At 45.4% G+C, this 23,102-nt stretch overlaps 1 protein-coding gene across 5 annotated transcripts in view; it reads right to left on the reverse strand.

Annotated features, from left to right (window-relative positions):
• DOCK11 (dedicator of cytokinesis 11) overlaps positions 1-23,102 on the reverse strand; it is a 1,707,663-nt gene that overhangs the window by 833,426 nt on the left and 851,135 nt on the right. For all 5 annotated transcript variants that reach the window (XM_069612850.1, XM_069612848.1, XM_069612847.1 and 2 more), the window contains 2 exons: positions 20,877-21,023; positions 10,805-10,888 (listed from right to left, as the gene is read on the reverse strand). In XM_069612850.1, the coding sequence (XP_069468951.1) occupies positions 10,805-10,888; positions 20,877-21,023 (231 nt within the window). The remainder of the gene's footprint in view (positions 1-10,804; positions 10,889-20,876; positions 21,024-23,102) is intronic.

Here is a 23,102-nt window from a genome sequence, read left to right on the forward strand (position 1 = left end):
ACATTGAACAATCTCAGAGTAAAGGTCCTGTTTAACTCCGTCATCATCAAATAAAGATCAATGCCACAAATGCCAAAAATTAATTGAACACTGTACTAAACACATTTCATTCTCCAGTGCAGCAACCACCTTTTGCAAATAAAGTCTAAGGTGGAGGATTGAAGCTTCTTTTTAGGTTGTGAACCCATAGACCTCGGGCCCTTTAAGACGAGGTAGCAATACTTAGAGATAATGGGATGCAGAATTTACTTAAACATCAGTAATCAAAACCGACTCCGGAAGTTGGCAAAACTTGGTTCTGTTGTATTTGCAATTATCTAAAACAGGGAGGTTACAACGGACATCATCCAACGTTCGCTCGAGCTCTCGATGCATTTCAGGAAAAACATAACTTTTATGGTAAAAACTTGTCATCAATGAGGTCACACTACGTGGCAAACTACAAAAACCTACTTGGGGATCTGATAGGCTCTCAGGGACATCTAAGTATACGTTCCGTAATAACAGGGTTGTGATTGGACCTCTAACATCAGGTGGACAACAAAGCCCTCCTCTAGTGCAAGTCATCTTCATCGTCATAAAATATACAACGATTCATTGGTTACACAAATTATAGGGCTCTCTTGATACATGGCCCTCTATAGTTGGTTGGCTGGCACGCTTGTACCCTTCTTGAATATTCCACATGCTAGCAGCACGCAGGCTACCACTCTAGGTGCGTGGAGGGTCGGCATGGTCATGCCTACCCATCCAATTAGCCCAACATCAATCGTCACTCTTGCCGTTTGCCATTCAATTAAGGCTTTGAACTTGGCCTTACACAGGCTCTCTGTGCCTGAGAATTAAAGGGAGTATGGCATGGTCTTATCTTCTGGTTTCGGTGTAGCTGAACCCAATGTTTATTTTCATCAGACCATGTGACTTGAGACCATGTTTTTCGAGCTCTTTGCTGCATTTAATACTATTAAATGATTAACTCTTGACACCTTCAGTGTTTTTCCATTTCACCTCAAACAGAAGTTTGTTTCTTTCTCACGTTCATTGTAACTACTTGATACATAACCAGGCTCAAAGTGGCCTTGACTCTTGGTGCTGGGCCAGCCAAGCCTTTCTTGAATTTCTCCTTCGCCCTAAGCTGTTTTCCAACTACGCCACACTAAAAACCCTTTCGAATTACGGGGTTTCAAGCCTTGCTAAAATGCATCATGGAACATCCAGGTTCTGTAAATTCCTAGTATATACATTGGCGCATTGCCGCAAACTATTTACTACATAGCCAGCCTTAAGATCACTTTGTCTGCTTGAGTTACTGCATCTGTACAAATGTAAACTGACTTTGCATTTTCTTTAGTGTTTTTTCGCATGTGCATCTTCAACTCATGCCCGAAATGTTGCTTATCTTTGACACCTCCTCTTCAGATCTTATAGAATGTTTATGTTCTTTCGTCTTACGAATCGTTTCATGGTGCATCAGTTCTGCTCCGCATGACGTCACCAGTCTTCTTTCTCATCCATTATCATAGTTCTTCCAGAACCTTTTCCAAAAGAACGTTATTTCGTCGTGCATGCATGTAGGGTTTTCTCAATGAATACCTTGTTTCAAGGATTCTTTGTGGTATAAGCATTCTCACTGGTACTGCACATGTTGCAATTTCCGGTTCCAAACATGTAGGCAGAGCTTTTGGTGGGGGTACTTGACTCCTCCTTTACAGTTGCATTTAATTTGGTGGAGATACTGAATTATAACGGAGGCTTTCTTTTACAAATGATAGGGTCCAGTCCTGATCCAACCCTCCTGCCAGAAGACTGGATGGACTATCACTCTAAGCCTGCGTGTACACCCTGTTTGTATCTTGTTGCATCATTGTAGCATTTCTCGGCATGCCAGCAGCTTTTCTGATGTGTGTAGCCAATGAGGGTGCAAGCCTGCAAGCTCCAGGGCCGTCGAACTGTCACTAGAGTAGTCTTTATAATACAAGGGCAGGAGGAGTCTCAAATGCAGTCAAATTTTACTGGAGTTCATGTATAGTGCATCAGTGGAGATGCTACATGAATCCCAAACTTGTTCCTGCTGTTGAATTCCAAGACATACTCACATTTAAGGCCATAAGAAGCTCCTTTGTGAACACAAATAGGGAAGACATAGCCTCATCCAAGCAACACCACAGACAATATCAGAGAGACCAACCACTAATAGACTAGGCAATCAGGTGCCTAGAGCCTGTGACATCCATTCTGGTTTTTGGCTTCACTTTCTGTCTGGAACTTTTCACTTCCAGCCGCCATCTTGAATTGGCAACATCACTGCCAGCAGCCACTTCCAGCAGCCATCTTGGTTTGGTACAATCACTTCCTGTGGCCATCTTGGACCAGTGACATCATTTTCAGCAGCCATCTTGAATGAGCCTTATCTCCAGCTGAAGGCCACAACAGGCTCCTCTGGGAACACCAATCAGGAAGAAATCGCCTCATCCCAGCAACACCACGGACAATATCAGAGAGACCAACTACTGATGGACTAGGCAATCCAGTGACAAAAGCGTCTGGCATGCCTTCTGAACAGAAGGGCAGTACAGTGGAGGGTGAAGACCTGCCATTGACCCCCCTCTACCTCTTCACCTATGAGCCTTTGCTTTCCTCCTTGCCGCACCTGTGAGTAGCGCTAGCTTCCAAATTACTGTGCTGTCTCTCCAAATTGCGGTACTCACCTATAATGCATTCACTCCCGCTCCTCCTGCTGCTCCTCCAACTAACCTCTCCCTAAACTTTCTCCAATTGCGATACAACTTCCTCCTTTCCTAGCCCTATTATAAAACTCACATCTCGAAACTCCCACTACTCAATCTCCCGTCTGCCTACTTCCAATAAACAAAGCTGACACGCAAACCATGCCTCCTCTAACACCTATCCACCTCGCCTTTCTTCCTCTAAGACTCCACTTCTTTAATCTTCCTGACTGCATCAACTGTACATTGCACTCTAGTATTCTCAGTCTGTATGCAACAAAACTTCCTTTATCACTGACTACTTTCACTCCAGCTCTCCTACCCTAGACCTTCTTGCTATCACTTAAACCTGGATTTCTCCATCTGACGCTGCCACTCTCGTGGGCATAAATAACTACCAAACTATCCTTCATTCACTCTCCTCAACTGACAGACAGAGGTGGAGCCATCAGACACCTACTCTTTTCCCTCCTCAACGCATCACAAATCTCTAATGCCACGTCCTCTCCTACCTCTTTTGAATTCACCATCTCTACTATTGCTCTGCCTCACTCAGTTCACATCATTGCCATCTACTGCCCTTCTGTTCCTACTGGACCGTTCTTTGATGATCTTGGGCAACTCATTCATTTTCTTTCCACTAAATACCACACCATTCTCTTAGGTGACTTTAACCTTCCCTCTCCAACCACTTCTCAGAAATCTGGACATCAGTCTTTTCTAAGTGACCACGCTCTACACTCTATCCATAACCTACCTACCCACACTGGGGGTAACTCTTTGGATCTCTTATTCATCTGCACCTCTCTCTTGGCCACTAAAACTACTGTCACACCATTCCTATTTGATCACTCAATTGTTTCCACCACCATCTCCTTTCCACCCTCTGACCTCTTGTCACCATTGGCCTCACCTATTACTAAAAGGTCATTTAAACCTGCCATTCCTTCCTGTTCTCTTTGACTTACAGTTCCCACGCTCCTCCTTCACACCTGATGGCTCTTCTACCAACACTGCCTTCTCCTGCTTCCAATCCTTACTATACGACACATTCTCCTATCCCTTCACACTGCTTACTTTCCCTCCTAAGTCTCAGCATCTCAACCGTGGGTCACCCCATTCATACACTCTCTCTGCACAGACATACATTGGCTGCGGCGCAAATGGAGGCGTACCCACTTGCATGAAGACCTGCAACTCTTCCTCTCTGCACTGAACTCTCTCAAGTCCTCTCATGATAGAGTGAAAAGGGAATTCTACCTCACCCTCATTAACGCTCATTCCAACCATCCTTGCCGGTTATAGGGCACTCTAAACTCACTCTTCGATCCTCCTAAATCTACAACTATCAACTCCACTCTCACAGCTAATGACCTAGCTGAACACCTTGCTGCCAACACTCTCTCCCGACCTTCCTCACACTCCTTACATTCTACACTTTGCCTACTCTACCATCATCCTCTGCCTGTTCAAAACAGCCACAGTAATCCCTCTCCTAAAAAAGCAAGGGGCTGACCCAAGCCCACCAGCTACTTCCTCCCTGTGATGCTGGAAATGCCTTTTGGAGGGACAGGGCCTCCTAGTCCTTGTCCTACCACTTCACTGTGTGTGTTTTCTGTATGTGTTCTGCCTTCGGAGGTCCAGCCTGGACCACTGGCAGTGCAGCTCTTCGATTTTCTTTTTGCTGCACAACACCCATCAGATACCCCTATGGCACCCATGGGTTGGGGTGCACCCTTGTACCCCTTAAGTGTGTTTTTAGGTACCTGTGTCTTGCCCACGGAGCAGGGCATGGGCTGGTTGGAGATACATGCTGACATGCCAATGGCTCTGATTGTCCTCCATTTCTGGGACAACCAGGCCCTGCCATGGGAAACAATGGATTCCTGAACAAAGCAAGATAGTCACGGTTGCCTCTTGGTTGGTTTCTAGTGCATTTGCACCATTTCTCTTATAGTACTGGGAAGCCCTTACTCTGTCCTTTATCCCTGTATGGCTGTTGGGTAGAAAGCCCATATATGACTCTGGGACTGTCTCCTGCCAGACTGGCTGGAGCCTTCCCATGGGCTGTGTGTTGTGGGTACACCCTTGAGGGGGATCCTGTATGAATGTAGTATTAAGTAAACTCACATTATGTGTTGTGGGTTTTGGCTGTGTGACACAATGCCTGGGACAGCCCTAACTGAAACTGGAGTGAATGCAGTGTAGTGAATGTGGTGTAGTCCTTGGAAAGGCTGGGTGCTTACTCCAATCCACATTCTCTGTTATGGGTGTCTGGTTTGGGTGAATGGCATGAATGCCTGATTGGCTGCCTGCCTGCATGAATGCACGTGTGTATAATTGGCTGACTGATTCTGGCTCAACCTGAGTGAAGAGTAAAAAAATGTGACCCCTCACTCACACATTCGTTCAAAAGCTGAAGTCAAAGCTGAAGCAAAAAGAAGCTGTTCCCTGGAGCCCAGCTGGAGGAAGAAGTCTGCTATTGCATTTTCTTCCCAAAATCCGAAAGCTGCTGTGTTCTTCCAAGGACTGATCCAAGAGAGGTCCTGTGTGACTGCCGTCCAGAGAAGGGGGCTTTGTGAGTCCAGAAGAGGAGTGTGTGTATCTCGAACCAAAGAGGTCCAGTTGTGTCACCCAGGGTCCAGTAGAGTGTCTGTGACTGCTTTACACCCAAGCTTCAAAGGTTCCATCTGATCAAAGACTCTTTCAAGGGACATCCCTTATATGACAACTGACCACATTTTCCTGCTGAAGAAGATCCCAGTTTGCTGTGTGCAGAGGAAGGTCCGCCAGAGGGTCTCCCACCACCAAAAACCAAAGAAGACATCCCGATGGTCAAGGCTTGGTGAGGGTGCATAGTCCAGTGCAATGGATGAGTGCAGGTCACAAGAAGCAATCTCGATGTCAGTGCTGAAGCTGCAGAATTGAAGAATCGAAAGTCAGTAATCTGCAAAATTCTGAAACCTGACACCTACTTCTGCCACTGCACTCGTCATCAACAAAAGGCATCCAATGTCTTATCTTCTTCAGCCAAGCCTTTTTGGAGTCCACAGCAAGTTTCACCTTTGTGGGCCATCTACAGACAGAGTAACAACACACAAACAGAGACCACAGCGAAGACCAAAAGTGCCAATTTTCCGACACTGCCTGATTTCTCTTTTTCTCTTGGAGTCCATCCTTGAGGGGTCCCGTTGAGTAAAGCTAAGAACCTCTGCCACTTTTCCTGCCAAGGTACCAAAGGTACTGTGACGAGGAACAGCATTTTACAGACTGCGGAATCATCCTGAGGTCCCAGTTTCATCTTGGATCCTGTTCTGCTGTAGCATCTCATGTACTTTGGGGTGATGGGACCTGAAGGAGTAAAGCAGAACATAACTGAATATTTATGGACTGGAATGTAATAGACTAGATAAGGTACACCATACATGTTGCCCAGGCAGGGGATCCTCACACAGTATTGCTATTTAAGTCTACAAAATGCATACTGCCTATGTTCTGAAACAAATCTGCCTTTCTTCCTTGATCTATGCAGTTACACCTTGCTTATGATTGCTATGCTTTCTAAACTGCCAGCTATGGGTACATTTTAAAGTGACTCGAATGTAGAGTGTGATACTTCATAAAGTATACATATTATTGCCATTATTAGAATAGTGTTGCCAAAGTACAAAGTGTTAATATTTATATGTTTATATTTACTTGAGCCGTATTATCAAAATCGCGATGGTAATAAAAGACTGTGTTATACATAACATAGTGTGTGGGTGTTTCTTTGTTGAGACTTGGGGACTCACTGTATTTAAGGACCAGCCTGCATCACCTCCTGAAAGCTTACACCTGCCTGCTCATCCATGATACCAATTGATATCCTTGGCTGCAGTTCTCTGTGCCTCTGTCCCAATCATATAGAGGGCATAGGTAGAGATACCCCCCTCCGGTCTTTACAGTCTCCTCTTCCACACTACTGTAAAATGCCTTCAAGGGTTGTGTTCAACATCTTACCAATTTCTTAGACATCCACAACCTTCGAGACACCCTACAAGCAGGTTTCCGGTCCTGTCAGCCCACAGAAACCGCTCTCATGAATGTGTCAGACTTTATCCCCTCTGCTAAGCACTACAGCCTATCATCTAACCTAATTCTCCTTGACCTTGTCTGCTGCCTTTGACACCATCAATCACTCTGATCTCCTTAATTCTCTCTTTCCTCTTGATTTTCACGATGAAGCCCTTGCCTGGATTGAATCCTATTGGGCACCTCGCCAATTCTCGGCCTCCTGGAGCAACAACACCTCTGAACTCACTCCTCTAACTATTGGTGTTCTACAAGACTCTGTCCTAGGTCTGCTCCTCTTTACACCCTACACCTTTGCTCTTGGGGTACTAATCTCCTCCTTTGGGTTCCCGTATCATGGCTTTGTGGATAAAACACAAATCTTCTTATCCTGAACTCTGGTCTGATCTCTCAATCAACATTTCCAGCTGTCTCTCTGCAATTAAATATTGGATGGCTTCACACTCTCTGATGTTAAACTCTACCAAAACAGAGGTGCCCTTCTTCTCTGCCAAAGACTCTCTCTCACTTCTTCCTCTGCCTATCCAATTCCCATCTGACAATCTCCCTTACCATTCTTCAGCTAGAAATCTCAGCATCAACTGTGACTCTTCTCACACCGTCTCTACTTTCATCTCCAAAACTGCACCAGCATATTGCCTCAATCTCCTAAATATTAGGAAAATCAGGCACTTCCTCGCTTTCAACACCGCAAGTATCATCACTTAACCACTCTTGACTTCTCTAAACTAGACTATTGTACGAGCATCCTCTTAGGTCTCCCCAACTATTCTTTCTGTCCTCTCGACAAGATCATTAACTTCGCTACTACTTCACTTCACACCTACTTCCTTGTACCATCACCCGGCAGGATGACTGATGAGGCAAAACAGGGTCAGGTTTAAATGAGTTCTTCTGGTTCATAAATCCATCCACAGTAAGGCACCACCATATCTATGATCTTCTATTCAAATCTACAACAAGCATTCTTGGACTCTCTGCTCTGCCTCCTCGACTACCCTTGTGGTAACTCACTGTCCCTGCGCATCCTCTCGCATCCGCTCTTTCCCGCTTCCTACTCCACGTGCATGGAATCCTCTTACCATGGACATCTGAGAAACAGTCCACACGGATTTGTTCAAAACCAAACTAAAAGCCTTCCTTCTTTGCACCGAGTTACCCCCTTAACCTACCTTTCATCTGCCTGCTAGCTAACATCTTTCCTTTGCCTCTAACCTGCCTCTGTCCTTCACTTTCTTTGCCTCCACTTTAGCACTTCATCCATCATGGTCACATCCCGAGCACATCTGGCCATAGCGCCTACCTGCATTTAAACATTTCTAATGTTGATTGTCCTTAATCTATGTATGTCAACTTATGTATTGTCCCCAATGACGTTTCAATGCTCTCACCTCCACCACCTGGTCAGAATGTCCCACAGACTCACCCCATTGTAAGAAGCTCACTATATTGCATGTTCTTTTGTGGTCACAAGAGCATCATTCCTCCCTCTACATAAATAAATGATATCAAGTGCATGATGATGTGCACATCTATGCACCTTCTTAAACCACTTCAGAAAACCTTTATATGAACTATTTATGAGTTTGTTGTTCACTTCTAATATTTTGGCTTTGACACCTTCGACACCTAGGCAGAGCCAGCAAGGAGTGCCTGGGGAACAGGTGATACCATCCCCTCTGCTGTGCAACTCCTGGGGGTAGTGAATCGGGGGATCCAACAATGCTCTGTCTCTAGCATGGTAGGCCTTCACAGGGACAAAGCTAAACTTTAGAAACTCCTTACAACTGGAGATATGAAGGTGGAAGGTCAACACACATAAGGAGTAGGTCGGTGACACAAAGGGGCTAATGCCAATCAAAGCCCAGGGAACATACCTACGATTCAGATTCCTTATTTTCCTGATTAACCACTTACACTCAGTAAAGAAGGAGGAAGAAAACTTCTAACCTTGTCAATGTGAGAAAGACATTCCAGAGTGAGAGTAGTGAGTTTGTGACATGGAAATGAGAAGTAGTGAAGGAGCTTGGCTGCTCAGGTCAGGAGGACCACCTAGAAGCATAGGCCTAAAAGGAGATGGCTGGGCGAAGTGACTCAGAGTTTTAGAAAGGGCAGGCCTACAGTAGGAAGTCTGCTTAGGTCCTTCTCCCAGAGACTTCTAGCAGCCAGACAGACAGTGGAATAGGAGGAGGTGAAGTGAGTTGGGGTGCTAAATTTCACAAAGGCGTAATTCGGGCAACTATATCCCCATAAGAGGGGAATCACTGTATCCCTCAATGGTGGTGAAGCGAGTGGGGCACGATATCCCCAGTAAACAGAACACAAGGATTAAGATTAGGTAGGAGTCTGGAGCTCAGACCTGGTGGGAAGTTGGTAGGGAACTAGCCAACCTTAAGCACCTTGTACTAACTACCAAGGTGGGGAGATCCGACCCGTACATAGCTGGTTTGGGGTGAGAATACTTTCCCGTGGACCAGAGGAAGACAGCAAACTCAGAGAGGTCCCCGGGTCATGAGTGGGAACTACAGACCTTGCCCAACAGAGAGACTGGCAGAACAGCTCGAGATACGTTGGGTACAACACCCAAGAAAGACTAATTCACTGTCCCAGAGAGGACCCACAGCCAAGGCAAAAACAAAGCAACAAGGATCAAGAAGCGTAAAGGGGCACTAATAAAGAACACATGCTGGTATTGTGTCAATACACGATAAAGATTTCCTAACTTTGCAAATCAACACTACTATTGGCTTGCTCCACAGATATACGTTCATTGCCGAGAAAGAAGCCTAACGCATTATAACAGTTCATTGGAAACCAAACAGTTGCTTGAAGTTCATTTGACGTGTTTACTGACAAAGATCACATAACCTGCAGTTTAATTGAAAGTTGTGTGCTAGGGTACTTCATACACTTTTAAAAGCAATACAACACAGATAAGTGAAACATTGGAAATTAATTGATGTCTTGGCTCAAAGCCACTGTTGTTTCGTCTAAATTACAGGCACATATGTATTTAATAATAAAACCTATTTTAATCCTAAATCTGTCTATAAACCTTTTAGGACGAGAACTAAAGACATTCAGGGAGCTTCATATGTTTCACCCCGGGTTTTTATTTCGAATTCTAGTGTACTGAGCCAGGCAGATAAATGTTGATGCTTACCAGTATTTTTTTGCACCAGCAAAAGCTTTGAGATTTCAGCATGTTTTGAAGCTTGAAAGTTTGATGATGGCAGCTTGAAATAGAAAAGCTACCTTGGAAGAATCATCATCTTTATCAAAGTAACCCATCTGACCAATATAAGGCAGAAATTGTGCCACTTTTTAAGAATGTGCTCCGGAAAATAAGGGGTAAGAGTGGACCTTGAAAGGGCCATTAAACCTGTCAATCAACCTGCATACGCACACATATACATTGAGTTACTCTGCTCTTCAGTAGCTATCAGATCTGTTGCACTATGGTTTTGTAGACATTTTGAATCAGTGTGCGTCCACCAAAACACACCTCCCAAAATGTTTCAAACCCGCCAACTGAACCCCTCCCCCCCGGTCCCACCCTGGTCTGTTTTGGTCAATAACCACGGCCCCTGCTCTCATTGCTAGTGGGTTTTTCACCCACTATACTCCCTCTGAACCCCCACTCCTGCTCTAATCGGTGCGCTCATTGGCCCCCTCCACCCTCTCATGACCCCGCCCGAGACCCAGCCTGCCCATAACACCCCCAAGATCATGTTTCTGGCGGGACTGCTTATGAAACCAGAGACTCAACCGTGACATTTAAGGCGCTCACACATTCCATTCTTCATCAACCATTGGACAGCAGCCTGAAGGCAAAGGTGGCAGTGATATCTTCTTTGCTACTTGAGAGGATCTTATTTGGAAGAAATGTTGCGCTGCTGCTTCCTGAGCAGTGCTGTCAGTCTAAGCGCCCTCTAGCTCACAAACACCCCCGGCGCTAAAGCAAGGTAGCAAATACCAGTGTTGGGTAGGTGCCGATTACTCACCTTGGGGTCCTTGGGACTGAACGCAGACATGTAGTCATTTATCAAGTTGAAGATGAACCCCCTGTCCATGAACGTCAGGCAGCGCTGCGGAGAAGAACATGAATAGCTTTAAAACGGAGATGTTCACCTTGCCAATGCATCACTTCTCATTGTCAAGTGTCTAGCACAGACATGCAAACCAGAAACCAGCTGCTCGGTCTAGCACAGACATGCAAACCAGAAACCAGCTGCTCGGTCTAGCACAGACATGCAAACCAGAAACCAGCTGCTGGGTGAAGTCGCGTGCTTCCGATTAATAGTGGGTGGAATATTTCTTGAAGTTGCTCGGCAGATGTAAACAATACGGTTGACATCACAAGAATCTCAAACAACTACATTTCACAAAAAACATGACGGTACTGTATGATGTAAGGTTGACTTGCATCTAGAAAGACATGATACGTGAATTATGCATGATTCACAAAAGTAGTGCAGCCAGATCTTTCTGAGCATTTTTGCCTAACTTACCTACTACCAAACCTGCAAAAAGTGGGTCTTTCCAAAAGGCGCGGCACAGGCCAACTCAGAGACGACCAAGTAAATGTTGGTGAAGATCCACCAAGCAATAATTCAGAAAGGTATTTAGAAACATTTACAAATGCACTTCCAACTATTAATGCACCACACCTGAATGGCCTGGGGGTCAGTGATGGGAAAACCCCATTGAAATGTTTGGTAAATCAGGCCCTAAGTGTGGTGAGGTGCATACATAGATGTGCAACTGGCATCATGCAAGAAGACACTGATTGCAGTCAGGAAGAATCTACTGGCAGCCAAGGGGGCAAAGACCTTCTAAATGTAGAACTTTGAGACATGTTTTGCACTCACGCAGTGAGTACATTGTGCTTCACATTTAAGTACTGTATTCATACACGTACCATCACGTTTGCAGTCTTATGTGCATTTGACCAATTACATATGTAATGTGAAGCACACACAAGGTGTGCCTATATTGGGAACGTGTGATGCCCAGTTGTAATTTACATCCCCATATATACTAGATGAAATGTATACATAATGTAGATTGAGCACATAGCTGCTACTTTGATGATGTTCTCCGAAAATTAAAATACTGTACACAACTTGTTTAAGGGCAGCGGTCTATCAGGCAAAAGAGCCTCACAAAACAACTATCTGAAAAACATTTCAAAAAACAAAAAGCATGAAGCCTCCAGACGAGCAGAGGTATTCAAACTGTGGGGAGCATACAACCCTAACCCCAGGGGGTGCGCAACCACACTCCTGTGGGAGCGCGCAACACCAGCCTGAAAACAAAACAAGAAAAAACGAGGAAAGGAAACTAAAAGTGGGGCTGGTGGAGCCCTGGGCAGGTGTGGCTCGTCCATAATAGGTGAGGGGGCGTCGACCCAGTGGCACCCTCACTCATTATAGAGGAGCTGTAGAGTCATCCCAGTGAAACACTGAGCACTCCCTCAGCTGCTTTTTCCAGCTGAGGGAGTACTACTGGGCTGGCTGAGCTGTCAAACGGAAACTGTTTCTGTTAGGCGGAATCACATGCAGTACCCTTAGGGAACACTACATGCAATTAAGACTACAAGTGTACGGACAATTTCACCTTTGGTACAAGCCTGTACTACACAGTAAAGTGGTAGCAATGCCTGAGCAGCCAGACTTATCTCAAGAGTTTAAGTGAGCAGTAGAACAAGTTACACAAAGGACCAACTAATACAGTGATTCAAACAAACACTTACTCAAGGTTTCTTGGTAAAAGAATAGACATTTATTTACACAGTCAGTTTGAAAACATTACACTAACAAGAGCAGCTCAATATCACACACTAATAAATCACAAATACATAACCGATAAGTAAATAAACAAGTTTAGCTCTCCTGAAGTGGGAGCAAAATGGCACTTCATATACTTTAAAAAGGGGTAAAAAGACAAGGAGGGTCATTACGAGTTGGGCGGTAGGGGTTAATGGTCACCGGTAAACCCTTACAGCCCTATTCCGAGGTCCCTTAGCGGGTCCCAGCAGGAACGGTTGGTCTGACCAGTCGTCCTCTGCGGGTCCCGTTAAGGACCCCGTGAGTCACCCCCCCCGTGAGTGTCTGTGAGTGTCTGTGTGCCCCCATGCCCCCCGTGAGTGTCTGTGTGCCCCCATGCCCCCCGTTGAGTGTCTGTGTGTCACCCCCCGTGAGTCACCCCCGTGAGTGTCTGTTTGCCCTCATGCCCCCCTGTGAGTGTCTGTGTGCCCCCTTGTCCCCCGTGAGTGTCTGTGTGCCCCCTTGCCCCCCGTGAGTGTCTGTGTGCCCCCATGTCCCCCGTGAGTGTCTGTGTGCCCCCACCCTGTCTTGCTCCCCCCCTTCTTTTTTTGGCTCTGTGTACCCCCTTGCCCCCCGTACCTGCCTTCTACCCCCTTCCCCCTCCATAAATCCCTCCTCTTCTTCCATCTTCCTTCTCCCCATCCCACTTATTTCTCCCTGCTCTCAGCCTTCCCCCTCTTAGCACTTACTCTTATCTGTTTCCCTTGACTTTTGATAGCAGCTTGTCTGTCTCCCCTCCTCCCCTCCTTGTTCTTCCCCCACCTCCCCCCACCCCTGCTTTTTAAATGTGTCACTGACAAATTTGCACAGTAGCGTTTCTTGTTCATCTCCTTCTCCCCACTCTTATCCCCCTGTAACCCCCGTCCCACCCCTCCTCTTGTTTTTACCTCTTGCACTACATCAATTGTCGTCAGACATAGTAATGTTACTGCTTGCTTTGCTCTCCTTCTTCTCCCATCCCTCTTGCCTTACTTGTTCTATGCACTTGCACTATCAGAAATGTCGACAGGCCTATTACGATAGTTATTTTTTCATATTCTGTATTGTTTCAAGGACTTTAACTGAATGTAACTGTATTTTCCTATGCTCCCTCCCTTCTTGAAGTGCTTTGAAACACATTGTGTATAGGCGCTATATAAATAAACAATCAATCAATCAGTCTATAACTATTAGTGCCTTCCCCATTGAGCCCTATGGGGGCTCAAATGGGAATGGGGAATGTCAACTGAATGGGGATTTACCGGGTCCGCATAGGTCGGAATGTCCCGGTAAGTCCCCATTCAGCCAGACCGGACCTGGACCCAGGTTTGGAGGCAGTCATGGGGCTAATAGCTGCATGGCTACCTCCAAACTCATAATGACCCCCGAGGTTATAAGAATCGACAGCACAAATACATTCATAGGCAGGGCAAAGGGTTTCAATAAACTACAACGAGCAATTCATCTCATAGGCCTGTGCCAAAGTCAATGGTTCAGAGTCTTTGTATTGGAAAGCACAGTTCTGTTAGTAACAGTAAAGTCTTTGCCACAGAGTTTAGAAGAATTTGGCTAGGCGAAAAGTTTGACGAATGTTTAGGGAAGGACAAGCCTTCGAAGTTGAGGAAAGTTCCACAAACTTTCGTGATGTCCGAAAAGATTTCGGGACCGCATTTGCACAGTACCTTGTTAGTGAAGAAGAGCTGTAGCTGAGGCAGTTGTTCCTGGCAGTTCGAGCAGATCTCGCTGTTCTTGAGCTTCAGTCGTGGGGACATGAAGGAGGACGTCGGGAATTTCCTGCACTGCCCAGGAATGAGGCTAAAAGCTTAGCAAGAGGTCAGTTTAAGGTGTGAGTGCCTTTAAGTCCATGAGCTGGTTTCCTTCCCTCTGGATATCTGGTTTTCAACAGCATTCTGATGAAAATTCAACCAGGTGAGGACGGTGTCCAGGTGGCTTGCGAGTTGGTTGTTCCCACCAAACTCAAGGGAAGAAGTTAACCTTGAAGGGCTTCTCTGTTGGTTGGAGTTTCAGGCAATTCGGACCTGCAGCAGAGCTTCACCGGTCGTCCAGAGTTGCAGCAGTCCTCTTCCTTCAGCTCGTCTTCAGTTCTTACGTTCCAGTGGTCGACTCTGCTTTCCAAGTCCCAGAGACCTGCTTTTAAACAGTTTTCCCCCATTCATTCCAGCCTGGCTGTCACTCACACAGCAGGGTGGCTGTCCTTGCCGGACAGCCTGCCAGCCAATCACACCAGAGTGCATTTAGGTCTCCTAGGAGACTAAGCACAGGGAGTTGCGGGTTCCTCCCTCACATCCTGTCCATCCCAGACACTCAGGTGCCTGAGGAGGGCTTCAGCACTGAAGCCTGCCAAAGGCCAACGGACAAAGGGACCAAACCTGGTTTGGCGCGCAGAGAAAAACACAAGAAGGACCTTTCCTAAAAGAAATGGTGAAAAAATATGACTGGAGTCTGTTTTTACAGATAGCTCTGGGGTGCCATATTGAAAAACATGGCTGACCCGATTTTTAGCTACTGTTGTTAGCAGTCGGGAAAAATCACGGTAGTTTGATCTAAACCACTGCCACCAGCCATTTAAAGTAGGATCGGATAACATTTGACTGTTACATGAGTGTTTTGGCTCAGAGGAAGCTAGGCAACCCCTCCAGCACTCTATAGGCGGATATTGTGTGTTGGGTCAATACATTTTAAAAAGACTAGTAAAGCCAATTTAACTTTACATGCTCTGGGAGACAGTACTCGGTCCCAGAGAAGGTATTTAAACATTGGAGAGGCTGAAAGACACCCCCGTGCCACTGCACTTAAGGTGCTGTGGGACACACAGAAAAAGATAATGCCTATGGAGTTGTTTTAAAACTCCATAACCAAAGAACACAAAAGTAAAACACATTGAAAATGAAAAGTTCAAAGCCCCAAAATATAGCAAAATAGCTGGAGAGCTCTAAGGTAGAGGGAATTTAGCACTTGGGTGAGAATTCTCCCTAACAGTTTCCCTTTGTCATTTCAGTGCTCCAGCCGCACATGCTCAATGAGCCATGCAAGGCTCAGGGCACTTTGCTTCGCCAGCCTTGCATAGCTCATTGGAAATGCTGTCTGGGGAACTGCATGTCTGTATGTGTGAGAGAGAGCACCTGCGCCTCCTCACACATACAGACATGGCAGGCTGGAGCAGGGCGTTTCAGCACCCTCACTCAGGCTCGTGCACGCATGGACAGGAACCAGGAAGCTTTTGCTTCCCGATTCCTGTTCATGATGCAGGAGCTGGAGCGCTGGGGAGGAAACTTCAGGACCTGGGCAGAGGGTACATTTATTTTAATTGCGTTTGTATGTATTTATGTGTATGGATGCGTGTATGCTTATGTTATGAGTGAGTGTATGATGATGGGTGCTCATGTAAATGATAGCGTACTTGTTGTGTGAATGCTGTGTGTGTGTTTGTGTTTGTCCGTGGAGATGATTTTGGCCAGTGGGGGGTGGGGTGGTTGTACAACAAAGGCATTTTAAACATGCCTTTGTTGCTCAATCCCCCCTACCAACCTGCCAAAATCAGCTCTCCTTTTGAGGTGCTGTGGAGTCCAGGGGATAGGGATGGCATTTTTCTACTGGACATCTATCATAAATGCCCAGTAAAAAATACCATCCCTGCCCCCTAAACCCCCCAACGCCAATTGCAACCTGTTTAGAGTTTTACCCAATGTTAAGTATGTTCTAAAACTCAACATTTTAACCCATTATTTATTTATTTTTATTCCCGGGGGGAGAATCCCCCTGAAACCCTCTAGATTGGCTCGGGCTCCCTCGCTACGCTCGGTTGCTGTGGCATATCTGGGAGAAATTATTATGCCCCTTCACTTAAAATTTCACCAGCCGCCACTGGCCCTGGGACTATGCTGGGAGCGAGGTGGGGCGAGCCCAGGGACCATGGTGGGAGCAGGATGGGGGAGCCATAGCAAAGTGGTGGGAGCAGGGTGGGGAGAGCCCAGGGTCTGTGCTGGAGTGGGGCGAGCCCACCAACAACAATCAGGAGATGAGGGAGCCCAGAAACTGTGATGGGAGCAGGTGGGGCAGCCCAGACACTATACTGGGAGTAGGGTGCAATGACGGTTCATAGCCATTTTGGAATTACTGTCCATTTGTCATTTTTTTTGGAGTGGGTGGCCTGCCCACATTGTGCTCAGAGGGGGCCCAGGCCAAAGCAGTTTTATTTATTTATTTATTGAGCATTTGTTAGGCGCTTATACAGTAAGTAAATTCTGTTTCAAAGCACCCACAGGGCAACACGGAGGGAACATGGGATTGAAACAATAAATACAGTAGAGGATGAGGGCCTACTATGCCTTGTGAGTGTTCAGAAGGTGCAAGTGAAGAGAGAAGAGGAAGTCGGAATGGGGGTAAGTGCTAGTATGTCCATGCTCGTGGGTGAGCAGTGGATGAAGTGCATAGTGTGTCAAGTGCTATGAGACCAGGGGCCAAGGTGGGTAGATAGTGCAAGTCTACAGGAAGTAGGCCAGTGGGTGATGAGACAAGTGCTGCGAGGTAGGCAGAATCTGAGGCGATTTGGTGTGGTAGGCCAGGACCGTGAAGGATACATAAGGGCCCTGGTCACCAATCACAGTGACTGTGAAATTAGCAGAGAAGGGAAGAAGGGATGGAGGCGGTGAAGAGGAAAGTCTTGAGGAGATTTCTGAATTTGATGGAGTCCTGCTAAAGACGAAGAGGAACGGGAAGGCTGCTCCATAAGAGGGAGCCAGCTGAAGAAAGTGATTGGCCTGTGGCCTTCTGTTTAATTAAACGCTTTACACACAGCGAGTTGGTGCCAGAGAACCCGAGAGGTCTAGCAGGTGAGTATTGAGTTTGAAAACCACTGCTCCAGACAAATCTGAAAAAATACATATATAATGAAATGTATATGGTATAGTATTCCTTTTGGTTTAATTGAATGTCAGCACATCTTCTATTGTCAGACAGTCTTTTGTTAAATCATGTCATTTCTTTCAGATATTTTTCAAATACTTGGATCGTCAGGCTCTAGAGATTTATTGAGACAACAGTGTTATGTTTGAGCTGTAACAAAGAGATTTCAGTGTGCCATTTAGAGCAACACTGTTATTTCTAACACTGTTTTGATACCCTTTGTTGGACTGTGTGAAAATAGTGATGGTGGAAAAGTGCATTCGCTTTTGAAGAAACACCCCCATTACAGTACATTCTCAAAGCAGAGATGTTTTCCTTTAAGTTATCGCATTGCCTGTGTTTTTATTTATTTATCATTTGTATAGCACGCCAAACCCTGAGGCATAAAAATCCTTTAAACCTAATTCTATAACACAGTCCTTTCACCTTCCCACCTCGCTCGGCGACACAACCCATGTTTATAAAAAACCACCAGGTTGTAATTGATAGTGCAGCCTCAGCTTACAATGGTGGTGTGGACCCATAAGGTATTAGTGCATGTGGTAACACTGCATGCCCACAATGGAGTCCAATGGAACTACAAAGTGAGGAATAACACATAAAGTTCTAGGACTCTAATTGCCTTTTGTCAGACAAGAAGGGTTTTAGTAACCTCAGAGTTGTACTGGTTATGCCAGTTGATGAAGGCGACAAGGAGAATTGCATGTTGACGATGACAGACGGGTCAAACATGACCAATGTGCCAACACCCCTAATCTGCCATCGACCAACCTTCCAATGCCATCCATCGCTGCTACTGTTATCCTTGTGGTTCCTGACTGATAGGCAGGACATGGGAGGAACATTGGCTGGCTCTGGCAGGTTCGTAGAGGGTTTCTTTAGAAGCCGGAGGACTACTGCAGATTTAAGCCCTGCAGAAACAAACGTGGGATAGATTGAGGCGGATCAGCATACCAGCTGGCCAACTGACCTGCTGGGGTGGCTAAGCCTTTTTGTTCCCAGTGCCATGTCTGAAGAATTCTCTTCAGAAGCAATTAGTATCACACATGGGCATCTACAATATCATATAGCCTATCACTGCCTGGATTCTCCCTATAGTCTGTGCATTTCAGCAGTCTCTTATGCGGCAGCTTTTGTCTTGATTTTTGGGTCCAGCAACAAGATGCCCTTTGGAGTGAATGTTGTGGTTAAAATATTCCAGATAAAATAACACAAGAGAAGAGTGCAATACCGTCCATGAGGATTTATTTGCAACTTTTCAGTTTTACATCCCTAAACAAAACACAATGCATTAGTCAGGGAAGAAAAGATGGCTATCCCATTCCATATTGAAGTTAAGGGAAACCTTGGGGGAATATTCCATTATGGAATAAACACCACCAGAGGAAGTGTTATTAAAGTGAAGTGAAGTGGCAGCAAGACCATGCCCAACCCTGTTAGTATAGGACGTGTACCTGCCCCATTGGAATAAGTTCACTTGTTTGGCAGTAGAACATGTTTTCTTTTCTGCTGTCTAGTAGGAATCTACAGGAAGAGGACATGCTAGATTCCAATAATCCTAGTATTGCCAAATGTCTCGCCCAGTGTCACTTCTTGTACATTCACACTTCATACATGCAAAATCATACAACTGGCAGTACCTAATGCCACCCGGCACTGTAGCACAGTAGAGCCAATGTGCCTTTAATGAAAAATACCAAGTTAAAATGTAATTTGGAAAACTCTGGTCTCAAAAGTGAACTAGAACAAGTAAATATAGTTCAATTCCCACATCAGAGTATTATGAACTCGAGTTTTGGCCTGAATGGGTTTAAAATGTTGAATATAACCCAGCCTTCTTCAGGGCAAGCATTTGCTAAATTGATGAGTGGCAAATGACTGACCCATCTCTATTTATTTTCTTTAACATATGTCACTTGACAGTGGGTTATGATACAATTGTATTGTGTTTTCAACCAAGGCATCCTCAGGAATGCCACCCTGACAATAGGAGTGTGATCCTTAACAGGACTTTTCGCCTAGCCAAATTCTTCTAAACTCTGTGGCAAAGACCTTACCGTTACTACCAGAACTGTGCTATCCAATACAAAGACTCTGAATCAATGACTTTGGCCCAGGCCTATGAGATGAATTGCTGGTTGTAGTTTATTGAAACCCTTTGCCCTGCCTATGAATGCATTTGTGCTGTTGATTCTTATAACCTTGTCTTTTTACCCCTTTTTAAAGTATATGAAGTGCCATTTTGCTCCCACTTCAGGAGAGCTAAACATGTTCATTTACTTATCGGTTATGTATTTGTGGTTTATTAGTGTGTGATATTGAGCTGCTCTTGCTAGTGTAATGTTTTCAAACTGACTGTGTAAATAAATGTCTATTCCTATACCTATATCTTTTACCAAGAAACCTTGAGAAAGTGTTTGTTTGAATCACTGTATTAGTTGGTCCTTTGTGTAACTTGTTCTACTGCTCACTTAAACTCTTGAGATAAGTCTGGCTGATCCTTAACAGGTCTTGCTCGCTACTACTGTCCCCTCAGGTATAATAGACGTGCAGTCACCAGCACCTATTTGGTCAGACAGTCAGTATTGGTCTATTATCCATATCAGAAAATAAAATGGTTTCCCAATGGTACGGCCCATACAGAAAGTCCTTTTGCTTCCAGAGTGATCTTACTTGTAACAGCTGGCAGAGGAAAAAAGAGCCAGGTATCTCATCATGATCCGAAAGTGTCTGTTGAAGTTGTTGCCGGTTTGGGGCTCTTCTGTGCTCCCTGGCAGGATCGTCTGTGATGACGTTGCGGAGTACTAAAGGGCTGGTGGTGTTCGTTGGACTGCTGCGCCCCAGAGTTTGCAGTTCGATATCTTCATGCAAAGTTAATATGTTGAGGCCAACAGTGGACCTTGTATGAGGTTGCAGACACAAATTGATCCCAATCAAACAGTTGCATAATGGCATAAATTACAGCCTGGCATGATACCCTACTTGGGGTGCTCCATTCCACAGACTCACATAGTACAGCACCAACTCCAATTAATTCTACTTAACAATGTACTTAATAATGTAAGGCCCACTTGCATTTAAACATTAGAAGCAACCAACTATTAAGGGAGGAGGTAGTGTAACTATGTCCTACACTGGTAAAAAAGAGTACTACAGGACATGCAAGAGATCTGTGGTCAAGGATATCCTCAGTGAATTCTGATGTTTGAAAACAGAGAATTGCTGGTTAGGCAAAATGTATGAGGGTTACTTTCTCTGCAGTGCGGCCCTTTTGTGGATGGAGGACCAATGCACATGTCTCAAGTAATTTCTCGTTTGACTCCAGCGCAAGATTGCTACTCACCTTAATAAAGCTTGCCAGGCTGAAATTGACATTTCTGGACTCCTCAGGGATTTCGCTGTACCGTATGGTAACATGCGGAATTATCGCAAGGAGTAAACAATGTAAGACGTGATGGAACGATTCTGGGAATCTCTGTGGCCTGGGGAGCTGAAAAGAAATAAAAATACATTGAGGTATTTACAAGAGAAAGGAGATGTGAGCAAACAATATAAGTTGTTTGGAAATACGTCTTTTCAGTCCTTTTACACAATTGAACACTTTTACATGAAATTTCACATATCACCAGCAACAGAGACCCAAACAAGGTTTAACAGGCATAACAGCACAGTGTTACCCCGAAATATTCTGTAACACATTTCTGCAAACATTTTCTTTCTTAGGTATTTCCGAATGTTTAATATGGTGCCCTCTACAGAAGCATTAATGTCTATGGAGCCATAATACCTCCCACATCCCACAATCCCCCACTTTAAAAGATTTCCTGTCCTTCGGGCAGGAATCTAGGTTGGCAATACAGCTGCTCTCCTAGAGGAGCAACAGCAGTGGACTCCTTTCAGAGAGCAGGAACTGTGGGACAAGGTGACTGTAAGAGAACGATACCTCCAAGGTCGCCTGCGGGGCAGGCAGGCACAGTTGAGGGAGAAGGAATGCCACGTCCCAGTTGAATGCTGTAGGGGCAGTAAGGTCCTGGGACATGAAGCAAAGCAATACAGCAAGGCCCAGCCAATGTGAGGTGGATGAGCGGCGAAGCAAGCTGATGATATGTACAGGAACGTAAGGGTCTTAATGCTAATGCTATCCAACTGCATAAATCCCAGACCACGCACAGGCCAGTGGCATGCAAAATGACTGTAATGTAAGGAAAGTGTGAATCCCCGGAATAAGATTGAGGGTGAGGTGGCCATGTTTTCTTGGGGAGAGGAAGGAGTACACTCAGCATTTGAGTGTAGCTTGGAATGAAATGAATGCGGGTGCCCAGAACTGTTACATTGTTGCCGGGGGCAGCCACACTGTGAAGAGCTGGAAACAGTGGCTGAGTGATGAATCTGGAGTACTAAAAGAAAGGCAAAAGAATAGCATATGGAGAACACCAAAGCTGAAGTGCGAGCGCCATACGACCCCCTTCAAGAAAGAAGCAAAAAAGGGGGCATAAGATTCCCCACTATGTCTGCTATAAACCCAGAATGTCTTAAAAAGAAGTGAAACATTCCTCCAAGATGTCCCCTTCTCTGATTTCAGATAACAGGGACAAGATTATGAAGGGCTGGAAGGATCCTTAACCTATTTAAATGCCAGGTTGTATGTCCAAACTAAAGGAGAAGAAACAATACCGGAATTGGTGGAAATTCAACCCCATGCTCTCCAGCTTAGTGGGGAGATCCTCAATAGCAGCGGAGTAAGAGGCATTCACAAACCTGGTGGACAGGAAAGTGGACACAGCGTGGATACATCTTATGCTCGTGCTCCCCTCATCCTGAGAGCCAACTCATATGGGTCCCACACAGCTGAGACAGTGATGGGTAAGTTTACGAAGATAAAGAAAGCCATTGAGTGCGTGTCCGGGTGCTCCCCAATATTGGGAGGAATTCAGAAGGAAGGGGAGAGTCTTGCACTTGTCTTATGGCAGTGTCAATGGAGAAACTATGGATGATTGAGACCTCAATTTCCAGGCAGAGGCATGACCACCCAAGGCACTGCTGCAGTGGGGATTCCAAAAGGTGACTGCACTAAAACTACCTTTTAATGAAAGCTATTTGAGGACACCCAGGTGGAAAAGGTACACAGGTTGTCTAATGCAGATAAAGCTGCTGAAAAACTGAGCAAGACGAGTGGAAGTTTCTACAGGCCGCAGTTGTTGGGGATGTAGTTACAGGGCAAACTCTAGGTATCTTTCCAGATTAGATTCAAGAAAAGGATGAGACAGAAGTTTCAACTCTAAAATAAAAGGTCATTTTGCCACCCAAGAGGCAAACATCATGTCAATTATGATTGGCCAGTGAATAACAGTCCAGATACTTTTTCAGGACATACGAAATGCTGCTCTCAGATGCCTGGGCAAACAGCAGTGTGATGGGGTACACAATAGAGTTCACAATATCACCTTCACAACTAACTACAGCCAGATGGGGTCATTTATATGACTGGCTGGTTAGGGCATCCCTCGGGTAGGCAACAGCATCACATCTCGAGAGGTCTTGAGAGAGGACCTGTCATTTTCTGTCACAA

This window comes from Ambystoma mexicanum, chromosome 5p (assembly GCF_040938575.1).
Source record: "Ambystoma mexicanum isolate Mex_15411 chromosome 5p, UKY_AmexF1_1, whole genome shotgun sequence".
Classification (NCBI taxonomy): Eukaryota; Metazoa; Chordata; class Amphibia; order Caudata; family Ambystomatidae; genus Ambystoma; species Ambystoma mexicanum.